Source organism: Sinocyclocheilus anshuiensis, unplaced genomic scaffold (genome assembly GCF_001515605.1).
Source record: "Sinocyclocheilus anshuiensis isolate Anshui unplaced genomic scaffold, SAMN03320099.WGS_v1.1 scaffold145, whole genome shotgun sequence".
Classification (NCBI taxonomy): Eukaryota; Metazoa; Chordata; class Actinopteri; order Cypriniformes; family Cyprinidae; genus Sinocyclocheilus; species Sinocyclocheilus anshuiensis.
Window position 1 is genome coordinate 2,042,895 of NW_015537973.1, and position 14,394 is coordinate 2,057,288.

At 39.7% G+C, this 14,394-nt stretch overlaps 1 protein-coding gene across 8 annotated transcripts in view; it reads left to right on the top strand.

Moving 5' to 3' along the window:
- The window catches only part of tenm3 (teneurin transmembrane protein 3), a 297,565-nt gene that overhangs the window by 246,724 nt on the left and 36,447 nt on the right, over positions 1-14,394 (top strand). For all 8 annotated transcript variants that reach the window (XM_016463794.1, XM_016463787.1, XM_016463801.1 and 5 more), the window contains 4 exons: positions 1,322-1,441; positions 4,363-4,624; positions 7,871-8,138; positions 12,075-12,218. In XM_016463794.1, the coding sequence (XP_016319280.1) occupies positions 1,322-1,441; positions 4,363-4,624; positions 7,871-8,138; positions 12,075-12,218 (794 nt within the window). The remainder of the gene's footprint in view (positions 1-1,321; positions 1,442-4,362; positions 4,625-7,870; positions 8,139-12,074; positions 12,219-14,394) is intronic.

The window sequence follows — 14,394 nt, forward strand, 5'->3', positions numbered from 1 at the left end:
ATATATTTCACTTATTTTTTGTTGTATCTATTTTTTTTTTTTAGTGTATTAGAGTACAAATTTGTAGTTTTTTTTTTTTCTTTTTCATTTTTAGTTGACAAAAATATAGTTTTTTCCTTCTTGCTTTTATCTTCATAGCAGTGAGTAAGCAATATTAACCTTGGTTTTGTGGTCAGGGTGCCCTCAGAGCATGAGGAAAACATGCAGAGCGAGTAGCGAGTGTGACGTGTGGTGTTCAGGGCAAACGAGACAGAAATACAGCGCTTAGGAGGGTGAATTACAGCATGCTTTTAGGACACTCGGGCTGTGGCAGCTAACACTGGACACTATTGTTTTATTATCTCACACAAAGCAAATGGGATTTCTGAGTTACGGTCACATCATGAGAAACGGCAGCTTATTTATGGAATGTTTACCTGTGCGTGTTACCCTAGGGACATTTCCACACTTCCTTTATCCCAGCTCCAAGTGAGGGGTGACGCCACACTTTGATTCTCTGCTGCACTGCTGATTAGGCCCCCAGAAAAACAGTAATGACCTGAAAAAATCCGCCAATAATTGGAGCGAGGTGTCCTCAACACTGCGGTGAAGCCACTTTCTGCCCAAAACAACCCAAGCTCTAATTCTCTTGGTGGCTTTGTTATTTTGTTAGGACTGTCAGTTGATTTTAAAAAAAATGCAAATGAATTAGGTATGCCAATTAATATTAAATTAATTTTAATTGATTTAATATATGAATATTTGCTGAATATTTGCATATATTTTTAATATATGAATATATCCTGTGACCCCCTTCGTTCAGTTCAGTTCTGTTGCACCCTTTGATTTTGTTTTGTTTTGTTTTTTGTGTGTGTGTGTGTTATTTGAAAGAGAAGCGCTTATTCAAAAAAAGTAATTGACAATGCAGGATTTCTAAGTATTTTAGCTATTTATTCCCCTGTGGGAAAGTTACAGTTCTTCAAACAAAAGCTTTGCCCACATCGATCCTTATGAAGCTCCTCGGAAGAGAATCTGCCTTGGGAATTGAGGACATAAGAATCCCACTGCAGCCTTTAGGGGACTGAATTATGACTGTCTATAGAGACGGGGGCACAAGAGTCACATAAATAAGCATAGAGTGAGTGTGTGTGTGTGTGTGTGTGTGTGTGTGTGTGCATGTGTGAGAGAGACAGACTTTGTGTGCTTTCTAGTTATTTACAGTGGATTAGACATTTTAAAGCTTAGGGAATCCATGTTCAGTCATGCTGTAAATCATATTAATAGTGTGTGTGTGTGTGTGTGTGTGTGGGTTTCTTACCAACCATGTGTGTTTGTTTTGCAGCCTGGTGTCCATTATCAGAGGGCAGGTGCTCACTGCAGATGGTACGCCCCTGATTGGAGTCAACGTGTCCTTTGTGCACTACCCAGACCACGGATTCACCATCACACGGCAGGATGGCATGTAGGTTGAAAACATAAGCGGACACACATACTATACACAATTCCATAGTGTTTCTGTCCTTGAATGACTGAATGTCATAATACAGCACAGAGTACAGATGTCACCAAAACCATCTGTTTAGTTATGTTTAGTACTTATGCATAAAACATACATAAATGTGTGAAAACTTTGATTGAATACACAAACTCTTATGGCTCCACAACAGTTTGTGTGTGCGTGCATGTGTTTTATATCGTGCTGTCTTATCTACCAAGATCATCTCATGAAAATGTCAGGCATTGCTTCAGGAAGCAGTGCTTTAGCAAACGGCCTGTTTAAAATGCATTGGATTTACAAGAGTGGAATCAATCAGCCAGTGGGCCGCACTCTCCCATACTGTTAAACCATTCCCAGTGTTATTAAGGAGCAGCAGCACCGCAATCATGAAGGCCTCACAACTGTAACCAGCAAGATCTTTAAGCAGACATCTTTGTTCAAGGAGAGTGGTTTGTTAGGACCTGCCATCATGTACTGTCATGTGTCAGTGCTGAATGGCTGAAAGGCAGCAATCAAGCAGAGAGGAAATTAAATAAGGTTTGCAATTTAATTGAATTCAGTGTAATTAAAGATAGAATCACTGAAGAGGTGTTTTAGGTGCAGCTGGTGGACTGAATGGGGTCAGTTCAAGTCTTTAAAGGAACGGCTGAATGAAAAATGAAAATTCTGTCATTATTAACTCACCAGCATGTCGGTCCTACCTGGTATGACTTACTTTCTTCTGTGGCACACAAAAGGTGTCATTGACGTCAGACATGATGCAACACATCAAAAGGTGCCATATTTGATTTGAGCATTACATTTTTAGTGCAGACTTAAATTTCGATTCTGTTTATCACAAAAATCTATGATAGCTCCAGAAGATTTGAAATGCAGCTCACAAGACTGCTTTTATAGTACTTCTGTGTCATTTTGAAACCAGTGTTATTTTAACGTTATTTATATTTTATATTATAATTATTTTTTAAATGTTTTTGTCATTTTTATAATTCTCCATGTATTTAATATATGAGTATATGAGCCAAATGCTCTGGGGGTTTTTTGTCCGTTTGTTTGTTTGTTCTTTTTTTTTCCCCGCAATGCTATTTCTAAAACATTTACTGCATGGTTAAGAGAGAAAGAGAGAAAAAAACAGTCACTTATAAGTTGTCTGCAAATCCTTTAAATTTTAGTTTTTTTCAGAACAGAGTAAGATATAAATCAGAAAATATAAGTAGCTATAAAATCATAATACAATATTATATATACAATTATAAAATAAAACAAATTATAATGACATTTGTTATAAACAACATAGGCTTATAAACATCTAGCAATGCTGTAAATGATATGTTGTGTGAGTGCGAGAATCTCCGGTGCAGTTTGGTCATAAAGACAATTTGAAACTGTAAAGGTTTCAGAATAAGAACAAAACTGTGCCTTTGTTAAATCAAGAAAACAAAGAGGATGCGTTTTCAGCTGTCTCTGTTTCCTTCTGGTATGGCCATAAAAATGAAATTAAACAGGCTTGTTTTTTTTTTTTCTTTTGATCCTTTTGTTTTGTTAACTTGTTAATTATTCACTGAAGCACATTAATTTTATTCCTATCATATGCCATTTTATTCTGTTTATCTCTGTTTTCTCCTGTTGTTTATGCGCATACAAAACTAAACCACTGAAAAGAAAAACATATATTTTTAAAGAGTCACAAATACCTGTATTCAGCATTGTTCACTTGTGATCAGATAGACCAAAACACATCTTAATACCAGGTGTAAACAGGGCCTTTGGAACCTGACAGCAGCCGTTCTCATTCACTTTCATTATCTGGAAAAGAGTGGCCAGGATATTCTTGAAAAATTCTCTTTTATGTTTTACAGAACAACAAACATCTTAATGGCTTGAAATTACATAATTCCATAATTTTGGAGTGATTTTTTTTTTTCTACAGTTGTTTTCTTTTAAGTGCGAAAGAGAGCACATGAGCACACGTAGGACTGAGGAGAGATAAGTTTGACCCTGACAGTGCATCACAGAGATAGATGGAGAAAGGAGTCAGAAAGAGGCTGCCAGAGAGATATGTTTAATAGAAAACGTGATGATAGAAGTGCTTGGACTGGAGGGAGGAGACCCAGACTGAAAGAGAGAGAGTGCGGGGGGAGGCTATATATAGGGGCAGTGTGTCCGAGATTAGCCCACTCAGCCAGCTGTTGCAGCACTTGAACACCACAGCAGGGCAGACCGTAAAATGGCAGTGGATAATCATGCCCACACCTCTTCCACATCCACTTACTCTAACAGCTGCATAGCTGGTACTCTGATTCCCTGTTGGAGACCAATCACCAGCAGCCTCTCCTTCAGAGCTGCTTTTGTGTCTGTGTATGTGTGCACACACGTGAGCGAATTCTTACGCTTCTACATGCATATTTTCTGCCCTATCTTGCTTTCCCCCCTGCAGCCTTTGCAAAATATTGGAATATAGGACAGTATGCTCAGTTCCTGACTCATTTCCTTTCTAATAAGTCTCTCATGGCAACAGAGGGAGAGAGAGAGTCGAGGGAGAGTTTTGGCTTTTACACAAATGCAATGATAAAAAGGCTAAGCCACATTATCATGCATTTTTCACCGTGGCAATGCCCTGTGTCAGGAAGGAAAGGGCCTTCTTAGAAACACTTGGCTCAGAGGAGACCTGCAAGAGACAATTAAACCAGGTCTAGCCATCAGCTCTCATGTCTAATTCATCTCAGTCACTCACTCTATCACCTCCGCAGTACATTACCTGCATATTATGCATACCTAATGAGGACCGTATGACCGTTTTTTTTTTATGTGCATATGAATTTGTGTAAATTTTTTAAACAATATAAACTGGAATTTATAAGTACACTCCTGTTTCATCTTTGCAGGTTTGACATTCTGGCCAATGGTGGAGCATCACTGACATTGAGCTTCGAGCGGGCGCCGTTTCTCACTCAGTTCCGTACAGTATGGATCCCGTGGAATGTCTTCTATGTAATGGACATGCTGGTTATGAAGAAAGAGGAAAACGACATCCCCAGCTGCGACCTGAGTGGCTTCATTCGACCCAGCCCTCTCATCGTGGCCACACCACTTTCCACCTTCTTCCGATCCTCACCCGAGAATGGCCCCATCATTCCAGAGACACAGGTAAGGCTCAGTTGGACTCCTTAAGCCCAGGTGCATATGAGATTTCAAAATTACAAGCCACAATGTAGGTGATGCAGATCCCTAAAACTAAAACAGTCCAGATTTTTTATTCCCACCAAAGTGCTAATTCACCATTGTAAATAGAACAGTTGGTCAGCTGGACACTGAATAGTCATTTATTTACATGCACAGAAGAGGGTATCATACGGCAGCAGCCAGTATGAATGTGCAATGAGTCTAGACGTGCTCTGCACACTGTTCAGTCAGTCACAAAAGAAGGAGGCTTTGAGAACAGTGATGGTGCTAAGAAAACGTGAGGAAACAGTCTGTTCTTTGCCTTCAACCTGCACCCAGCATGCAGTACATGCAGTACAGGAAAAATAGTTTTGAATCTTATTGGGGTGCTGGCAAGAGCTAGAAATCACTACAGCCTTCAGCGCAACCCCACATATTGAGGAGATATTGGTCAGCATTTTATATCCTTTTGCACACCCTCCTTTTGTTCCTTTTATAGTGCAAATCCGCACACGCTATCCCCTACATAATCTGTTAAAATGACTCAAGCCTCTTGCTGCCTGTCTGTAAAAATGAAAACTGGACCCACAACAGAGCAAATAAATCACTGGGTCTTTGGGGAGATAAATATAAAAGCATGCTTAGTTTGTGTCTTGCACAAAACAATTTTAAGGTCTTAAAGGAATAGTTCACTCAAAAATGAAAATTCCTCTATTATTCTCACCGTCTTGTTCAAAACCCATGTGACTTTCGTTATTTGTGAATCACAAGAGGTATATTAAAAAAAGATCTTGGCCACTCTTTTAAATATAATGAAAATAAATGAGAATTAGCCATGTTTCATTTGTAAATGAGTCAATCTTACTTCTTTTAATGAATCGAATGAATGATTCACTCATGCGGTTAACAACAGATGAGGAGTAACGACTTAAATAGCTTTCGTATGGCTTTCGTAAATGACAGAATTCTCATTTTTGAGTGAACTGATCCTTTAAAACTAACTGTTATGATAAAAAGAAAGGCAAAATAAAAGTCGAGATTGAATTCCTCAGTCACGTTTTTCTGTGCCACGTGAAGTGAGTGCTGTTGTTGATTGAGAGGTTCCCAAAACTTGGCTCTGTCCTGTCTGTATTTTCTCTTCCACCCTACCTTGTGTCCAGATGTGTTTTTGATCCCTTCCTCTATAACCCAGCTTTTCCATTCTTACCTTTCTGTGGCATGTGGCGGGGGGAACATCCCCTGTAATGCGAGCACTCAGGGCCAACACATATGCTGTCTTACGAGTTTGCTCTGAGACACGAAGGAGAAAAATTGTTTCCTTATTGTCGGCAGCATATGTAACAGGCCACACTACTGTTCCCATGTTTCTCCTCGGTCCCAACAGGGGCGTCTGTCCCCTCTGTGGAACCCCACTCATCAAAGTAGATGGGCCCTGATTTGAATTACAGCGTGCTTTGAGAGGAACTCTAAACAGGGGTAATCAGACCCAACCAAGTTAGCATTTAATATAGGGCTTTTGGACCTCAGCTGTAATGGCCTTCAAGGTCTTTTTTTACCCAGAGCGTCACACATAAATGGCAAACAGACATCCCTCAGCCCCCCTCATCCAGCACTCGTAACGCTTAGCGGCCGTGACACCGAACGGGCAGGCATATTGCTTCCACTTGGCCGTCATGCAGGCCTGGAAAAAATGTTATTTGGCTGGAGGAGAACGGAACGTTTTCACGTCCAGAGAAAACCTCCATGCGACAGTGGAAAATCAGATGAGACATTTAGTGAATGAAAGATATATATGATTTCCCATCATGCTTTGCGTGTTTGCTTCAATAACTACTATGTCCTTTAAAGCACAACACCTCTAAATGTAATGAGAGCGCATTGATTCGGCTTTTCGCAGAAACACTAGTGAAAAAATGCTTGATGATAAAACTCAATCTGATCTTTATTACTGTGTATTTAATGGGCTGTATCAAATGAACTTTCAAAGCCTTTTTCATCTTCCCTTTCATTTGGCAAATGAGAAAATATTTTGCTTTAATGCAGCCATATGCACGTATGGCCCTTGCCCCCGTGGCTAAGAATAACACGGCTGCACACGTAGAGACACAGCAGTGCATGCGGTGCCATTTATTAAGAGCTTATAGCAGGCGGAGTAAAGCATGTTATTAGTTCAGACTCTGTAATCAAAGTTCACAGAGGGGAGGCCAGGTGCATAGCATGAATGCATTGTGGCTTATAGACGCCCTTAAGTAAAGCTATGAGCGTAGGGTATGCACAAACACATGCGGGATGGCATCAGCTAGTGTAAGGGAGGCAGCGTTAGCTCTTCAAATTGAGAGAATAATGAGAATAATGAGAGTTAAAACCACCAAAACTTCATCTTAACTTGCTGTCCTTTTATTTTATCCCCCACGTATTATTAGTTTCCTGTTTATATCCAGTTTATAGCATATCAAAGGTTCTCCCAAAGCCATCTAGCCCCCTCTACTGATCCCTGGCAAAGGGCAGTGGCATCCAAACCAAAAAAAAAAGAGAAGAAAAGAAATTCCCTCTGGCTCCCTTTGTCCTGTGTTAGAGAAAAGCAAATGTCCCCTCCCAGTAGGACACTTGACAATGCCATGAGCTGGAAGACAGGGGGATAACAGTCTTTCCACAGTGGCTCGACTGGCTTTTCATTAAGCACTTGAGGAGAAAGCTGTGATGCAGAATCTCTCTGTTGATCCAAGCTGCTCCTCATCTCTTGTGCTCCTTTTGTGCATCTCAAAGAGGGAGAGAAATTAGCACTAATGCTCTGAACTTTGGTGACTCCTCACCAGGGGCACCTTTAAATGCTGCTAACTGCACGCTTGTGTTTCATCCGGCACGACGGGCCAGCTGTCTGAAAGTCTGAAATCAATCCAGTTTGAACTCTTCTACTGCAAATTGTGGTCCACACTGCTCTATCTGTTGACTATTTCTCGTGGTTGAGCATGTGGAATGCGGCACAGTAATAGCCTCCGACAGTGATGCAAATATAAGCATGTTCCGCCTGTGAAAATCTCCCTCATTAGATCCAAGATGTCAAGTAAATGGCGGTCAGAGCAAACACAGGCACAGATGTGCTTTAATCCTGCGGAGAGAAAAATCGGAGGCCTCATCCTCGGCTCTAATGCTTCTTCCAGATGCTCCCGAATCACTCCTTCTCTCCCCCATCTTTATTTATCTTCACCTCTTTCTTTCTTTGATGTGCAGGTTCTTCAGGAGGAGACGGCGATTCCGGGTAGCGACCTAAACCTGATGTATCTGAGTTCACGGGCGGCTGGCTACCGGCCAGTGCTCAAGGTGACCATGACCCAAGCCACCATCCCCTTTAACCTCATGAAGGTGCATCTGATGGTGGCAGTGGTGGGACGCCTCTTTCAGAAGTGGTTCCCTGCAGAACCCAACCTGTCCTACACCTTCATCTGGGACAAAACAGATGCATACAACCAAAGAGTCTACGGCCTGTCAGAGGCTGTGGGTGAGTAAACACAGAGATCAGAACACAGTTTTGTTTTTGTTTTTTTGACTTTTCAATATTGAAAGCACAATTAAATGTGAAAAGTTTTTCACTTTCATCCAATTATATTTTTTCGTAAGATTCTGTTAATTGAGTGTTAATTGATGCAGCATCACACCTCTGCTGAAAAACTTTCCCAAAAAGCCTCACAATTAACAGCATTTTCTACGTCTTTACTAATAGTTAATATTAAATCAGCTGGTGTTGTTGAGCTTATAAACAACCACCTCACTATCATATACTGTTTTTCTAGATGCACAGAGTCGAGGAATAATATAATTACCCTCTGTAGAAAGCCTGAATTTGTTACATGCAAGAATGTAGATGTGCTTAATGGCCTGTGCCACTGTGACAGTTGCATTATGGGATGTCGCCTTAAATATGCCTATGCAAATAGGAACTGTAAATGGAAAACAAAGCAGTTATGATTAAGGCCAACAATAGCACAGGAAGCAAGATTTTTTCACAGTGGCATTTTTATTGCTGACTGTATTCTGTAGCTTGTATGATTACCCATCAGCAAAACCACAGAGAACAACATGCCTCTTTATGTTCTGAGGAAGGTCAAGGCGAATCTCTGGCTTTGTTTATCACTTAAGCCTTGAGAAAGACGGCCAGCTGCTGATGACAGTGCCTCAGTTTATTTTCAGCTGATGATGTGGCAGGCAGTAGGCCAGACTAAACAAGACATGCTTTTCAGCGTCTTACATAAACTCACAAGATGTTGAACCACAAAAGACATGTTTTTTCACAAAATCAGGAGTGCATTCTTCCTTTACAAAGTGAACTGTGCATTCCCTCCAGGATTTCGCAGGACTTTTTTCTGATTTTTGTGGCCTAAAATTGCTGATTTTGCTGCGGCTTTTCTCAAAATTTGCTGGTGATATTTGCGCCATTTCTTATTGTTTTGCAGTGAAAATATACCACAGACAACATTCTTCTAACATTGTTAAGACTTTTCTGACTTCGAGAACCATTGTAGGGCTCCAGACTAACATTTGAGGACACCAGTACCAGTGCCATTAAATTCTACAGAAGGTGGCACCAGCACCTGACAGTAAAGCACTCACCCTAATCGCACATGTACATCTCAGAGATGTCTATTTGATTTCTGCATTTACATATGCAAGATGTATTTTTTAGAGTGTTTGCTCATCTGCAATACGTCTCCAAGACGTTTCCTGTAAGATGTCAAATAGACATTTATTAGAATGCATGTAAAACTGCTTCAGAGACGTTTATCAGATTACACAGCAGATGCTTCCCAGATCTTTAGCAGACGTCTTACATATGTACTTGTGTTGTCTGGGTAGTTGAGATGCAGATAAAATGAACTTTTACTGTCATTCATAATGTCTAAATATAATTTAATCAATACAAAAAATATATATTAGGGAGTGGAAATGGCTAATAAGTCTATACGTACTTCTCTGCAGCCATCTACTTGTGGTCATTTAATGTCTTTTTTATTTTTAAATAGGATGAGCAAATAGTCATCACACTAAAAATAACTTTCAAATTCGGTAATACTTAAAGGAGACATATTATGCCCCTTTTTACAATATGTAATATGAGTCTCTGGTGTACCCAGAATGCGTCTGTGAAGTTTCAGCTCAAAATACCCCACAGATAATTTATTATATCATTTTGAAAATGCCTATTTTGAGTGGAAGCAGAAACACATTGTTTTTCTTGCCTGGCTCTTTCAATGCAAATGACCTACTGCTCCCCACCCCCTTTTCCAGAATAGAGCTGCACCGTTACAGCTCATACCTGCTAAAAACGTCTGTTTTGGTTCTGATTATCATGTTTATCGTGCTGAAATCATGCGTTTTAAACCATATTAGTTTAAACTTCTGATATACGGTTTTCTGAGTGCACACATCAGAAGCACATGGACAGAAAGCGGCTTGTCACAGGCATTAGTTTAAACTTCTGATATATGGTTTTCTGAGTGCACACATCAGAAGCACATGGACAGAAAGCGGCTTGTCACAGGCATGTGAGTACTAAACTAAGTTCTCTTTCACACACAAGTTTATGTAAAAACACACACGAGTTACAAAAACAGTCGGTTATGTCTGTGAAGGCACACAGCTGGGAAATAAATAGCTTGTTTATTTTATATCTGTGTGGCAGCAGCAATACACAGTAAATAAATCAATAAATCCTCTGCTCTCTTGTCTCCTCTGAGGCTGGGACTCTAAAGTGTTCTGTGCTCGTCAGTGCAGCCAAAGACAGAACAGTTAGCTGTTTTGCTCAAACTTTCGCCATGGCATTAGAGCTGGTACACTGTTGTCGCTTGCGAAATCAAAATGACGGCGCCGTGGGTGGAAACTTACAGATGAAGGGGCGGTAATATTATAATGAGATCCCTTCCCAGACAGCAGACCGTTTCGGCCCAGATCCGGCCCACATCTGGCCCGCATGGATTTCACATGGGCCAGATGTGGGCCGGATCTGGGCCAACACTATGTTGCTGTCTGGGTTTGCAACGTCACTAGGGGAGCGAAATCAGATACGCTCGTTTTTTCAGACGCTTGCAGAAAAAGGTTTACCAAAACAAAGTTACTGGGTTAATCTTTTTCACGTTTTCTTGGTTGGTAGATGCACTGGGGACCTGATTATAGCACTTAAAACCTGGAAAAGTCAGATTTTCATGATATGTCACCATTTAAAATATCAACTTTTGTGTTGAGCACGATGCACCGGAGACCTGATTATAGCACTTAAAACCTGGAAAAGTTAGATTTTCATGATATGTCATCCTTAAAGCTTTGACGTGCTGGGAAAAGTTGTGTGTAGCATTTAAAATCACTCGAAAACATTAGATCATTTCTGCCACAAGTTGTTCCTGTAGTTTTACTATGTTAAATCCGTGGTGAATGGTGGTGATTTGTGTTTATTGAACAATGTTTTTCCTGGTTTCCACATCAGTGGTGTTTGTTCTGATATCTGATGCTTCTCACAAGATTTCACAGAGATGTTATTGTTTCTGCGGCAAATTCGACTGCTTTCTTCACTGTATCTCCCAGCGCTGTGTATAACAGTGTCGCGTGATCGAGATCAGCCCACGGCTCCGGCCCGAGGCTCTGTGCTGCGTAGCCCAAACGAGAAGCGCAGATTTGTTCCGCTTTCGGTTTGTTTGTCCAATGTAGCTCTAAATCGGTCATGATGAGAACGCATGGCTGTTCATTCCATTTTTGGAACTGAGAAACAACCTTTCTTTAACTGAATGCGCTTTGCAATGACGTCACGAGACGCGTCTAAGCCCAAAATCTGCGGAAAATCTGCGGCAATTCCGAAAATCTGCGAGCTCTTGTGGGTTTGCTTGATTTTGCGATAAATTCAGCTATCGCAGAATTGCAAAATCCTGGAGGGACTGACTGTGTAAAATTGTAAACAGGCTAGCTAGGTCTCATGAATATTGATTGGCTTTCACCTTCTCATCAGGCTTTGCTTTGTCAATTGCATTAAGCAGGTAATTTTTTGCCCAACGAATAGCAGTGCACTTATTGATTCTCTCTGGGGGACATAAGGTCGCTTTCTTGATATGATCGGCTGAAAACAGTTATAAATTTAAAACTATTTGCACCTGGTGAAGCACAGATCTGTTATGAGATTTACCGAAGTTATGATAGAGACACTGCAGTGTTCAGGCAGGCTACAGTAAAGATGAATTGATATTGTGTAGGACATCTGATTAGGCCCTGGGAACGAGTGCGGTTTATCAGCCCAATGTTTATATGATGATTTATCTGCATGCCTCTTAATGTGGTGTTTAGACTTAGTCTGTATTGATTACTTTCTCAAGCAGTTCTCAAGAAGTCTGTATTTGATAGGATGTTTATAGGATGTATTTGCATACATGAATAACACCAATCTGTCTCTCTCCAGTGTCTGTGGGATTCGAGTATGAGTCCTGTTTGGATCTGATCTTGTGGGAGAAAAGAACAGCCATCCTCCAAGGTTACGAACTCGATGCCTCAAACATGGGAGGATGGACCCTAGACAAACACCACATTTTAGATGTTCAGAATGGTAAGCCCACCTCTGACTTCTCTAACGAATAACACAAAAATAATGCACTCCTAAACTATAGTTTTAATATGCACAGCACCATAAGTCACATTGATCTTGGCAATCAGCTGAAATCATGTGTTTACCCACACACTCCTAAATATCAGCAAAAATCTATTAAAATACACTTGCGTTACCTCTCCTTCCCCATCTAAAAGCAGCCCATTATCTGCCTGTTAAAAGTTATTAACATGACATGGGTATAAAACCTTTAATAAGGAGTAAATGAGTGCTCATTAGTGGCATTGCTGTTAAATGACGTTGATGAAGTGGAGCTATCGCGGCACAGCGTTATTGTCTCAGTCATGCCAATGAAGAGACATTTGACATTTCCATGTGAGTGACCTTCACCCAGATGAAGCAGTCTGGAGTGCTCTCTGCAGCAAACATTTATGGCCACGTGTCATTGGGGAGAGACTGCCTTGATGAATTCTTAAGGAGTCTCTCATCTCTCATCTTGGCTTTAAAAGGGTGATCAGCAGAGGTTGTCCTCATGTACCTTGCTTAAAGGATGAACCTGTTTATCCTTGAGCCCTTTCATGGGGACATGATGAGCTGCTCTTAGATCAGTTTCCATAGCCTTCTAAATATAGTTCTCATCACCTTTCCAATGGTACATTTTTGTTGTGAGCTCCTTCTGCACTGCAAAAAGAGACTTATCTTGCTTAGTATTTTTATCCTTTTTCTAGTCAAAATATCTAAAAAATACTTAAATTAAGATGCATTTACTAGTTGAGCAAAATGACACAAGTTATTTAGTCTTGTTTCCAGGTGAAAAAACTAAATTAAGTGCATTTTGCTTAAAACTAGTATTTTCTCACCCCACTGGCAGATAATTTTACTTTTTTTAAGCAAAATGCACTTAATTTAGTTGCTTATCTAGTAAATGCATCTTAATTTAAGAATTTTTTGATATTTTGACTAGAAACAAGACAAAATACTAATACTAAGTACTAGAACTAAGTAAGATAAGTCTTCTTCTTTTTTTGCAGTGTGAAACTGAAATGTCTACCGTTTTGCTACCATTTTGAAATGGCTAGTCATTCTTAAGGCAGTTGTTCACCAAAAAATTAACATTACTTATCTTCATGTTGTTCCAACCCAGTTCTTTCTTCCAGGAGATAATAGGATAAAGATGAACAGACCAACATTTGTTATTGACTAAAAATCTTCCCCTCCACTGCTCTTAAATATAATATGACACGTTTGATCGATGACCTTTAGTTTATTTCAGAGCTTCAGCAGAGGGGAAGATTATCAGTAAATAGTAGCTTAAATTTTGGTCTTATATAGGGCTGGGTTTTGACACAAATTTCACAATTCGATTCTCATTCACAAGCTTTCAATTTGATTAGAATCGATTCGATATCGATTATTTTGGATATATATCAGGTACAGTACATACCAAAGTTTCTCAAGGAAAAAAAATCTCTCAACTAATGCTGTAAAATATACATGAGAGTCAGTTGGTACTACATTACTATAATATTGAAGGTTAAAATTGACTAATTTGTTAAAATTACACTTAATGAAGTTTTTAAAATAATAGTTACAGTTACATAATAATATTTCTACTTCAATTCGATTTTTTTTTTAAATATAAACATAATGGTGGCTGTCATAAAAACTTGATGGATTTATTCAAATATAAATTAAACATTGAAGAACAGTAAAATTTAATGTTAAATGGTGCATATATTTAGCAAAATGCCCCTCTCTACAGTTTATTTTTCTATCTGACTAATGAGTTTATGGTTACCGAATATGTTTTTCTGAGGTAAATGTTACGATACGTGACATTGTTTACAAGCCGTTATATTGACATCTTTGCACAGCTGAAGCACTGATTGAGCGATTACATGAGACAGGATACGGATTGTAAAGTTATACTCTTTCATGTTTATTTTGTGCTGAAACTGGTATTAATGTGGAGGAGATGATTAGTTAACGTGCGCCTCGCGCTGCTGCGTCTGTTGAACTGAGACGCTACAGCGATCTATCACTTCACATTAAACAGCGCCAAAACGGCATTTATTGTTTGAATACTGCAATACAATGGATAGAATTTGAAATCTGAGACTTTGTTTCATATTAAAAGTACCAAAGCACAATGCTTATTGCGATATATTGGATGGGA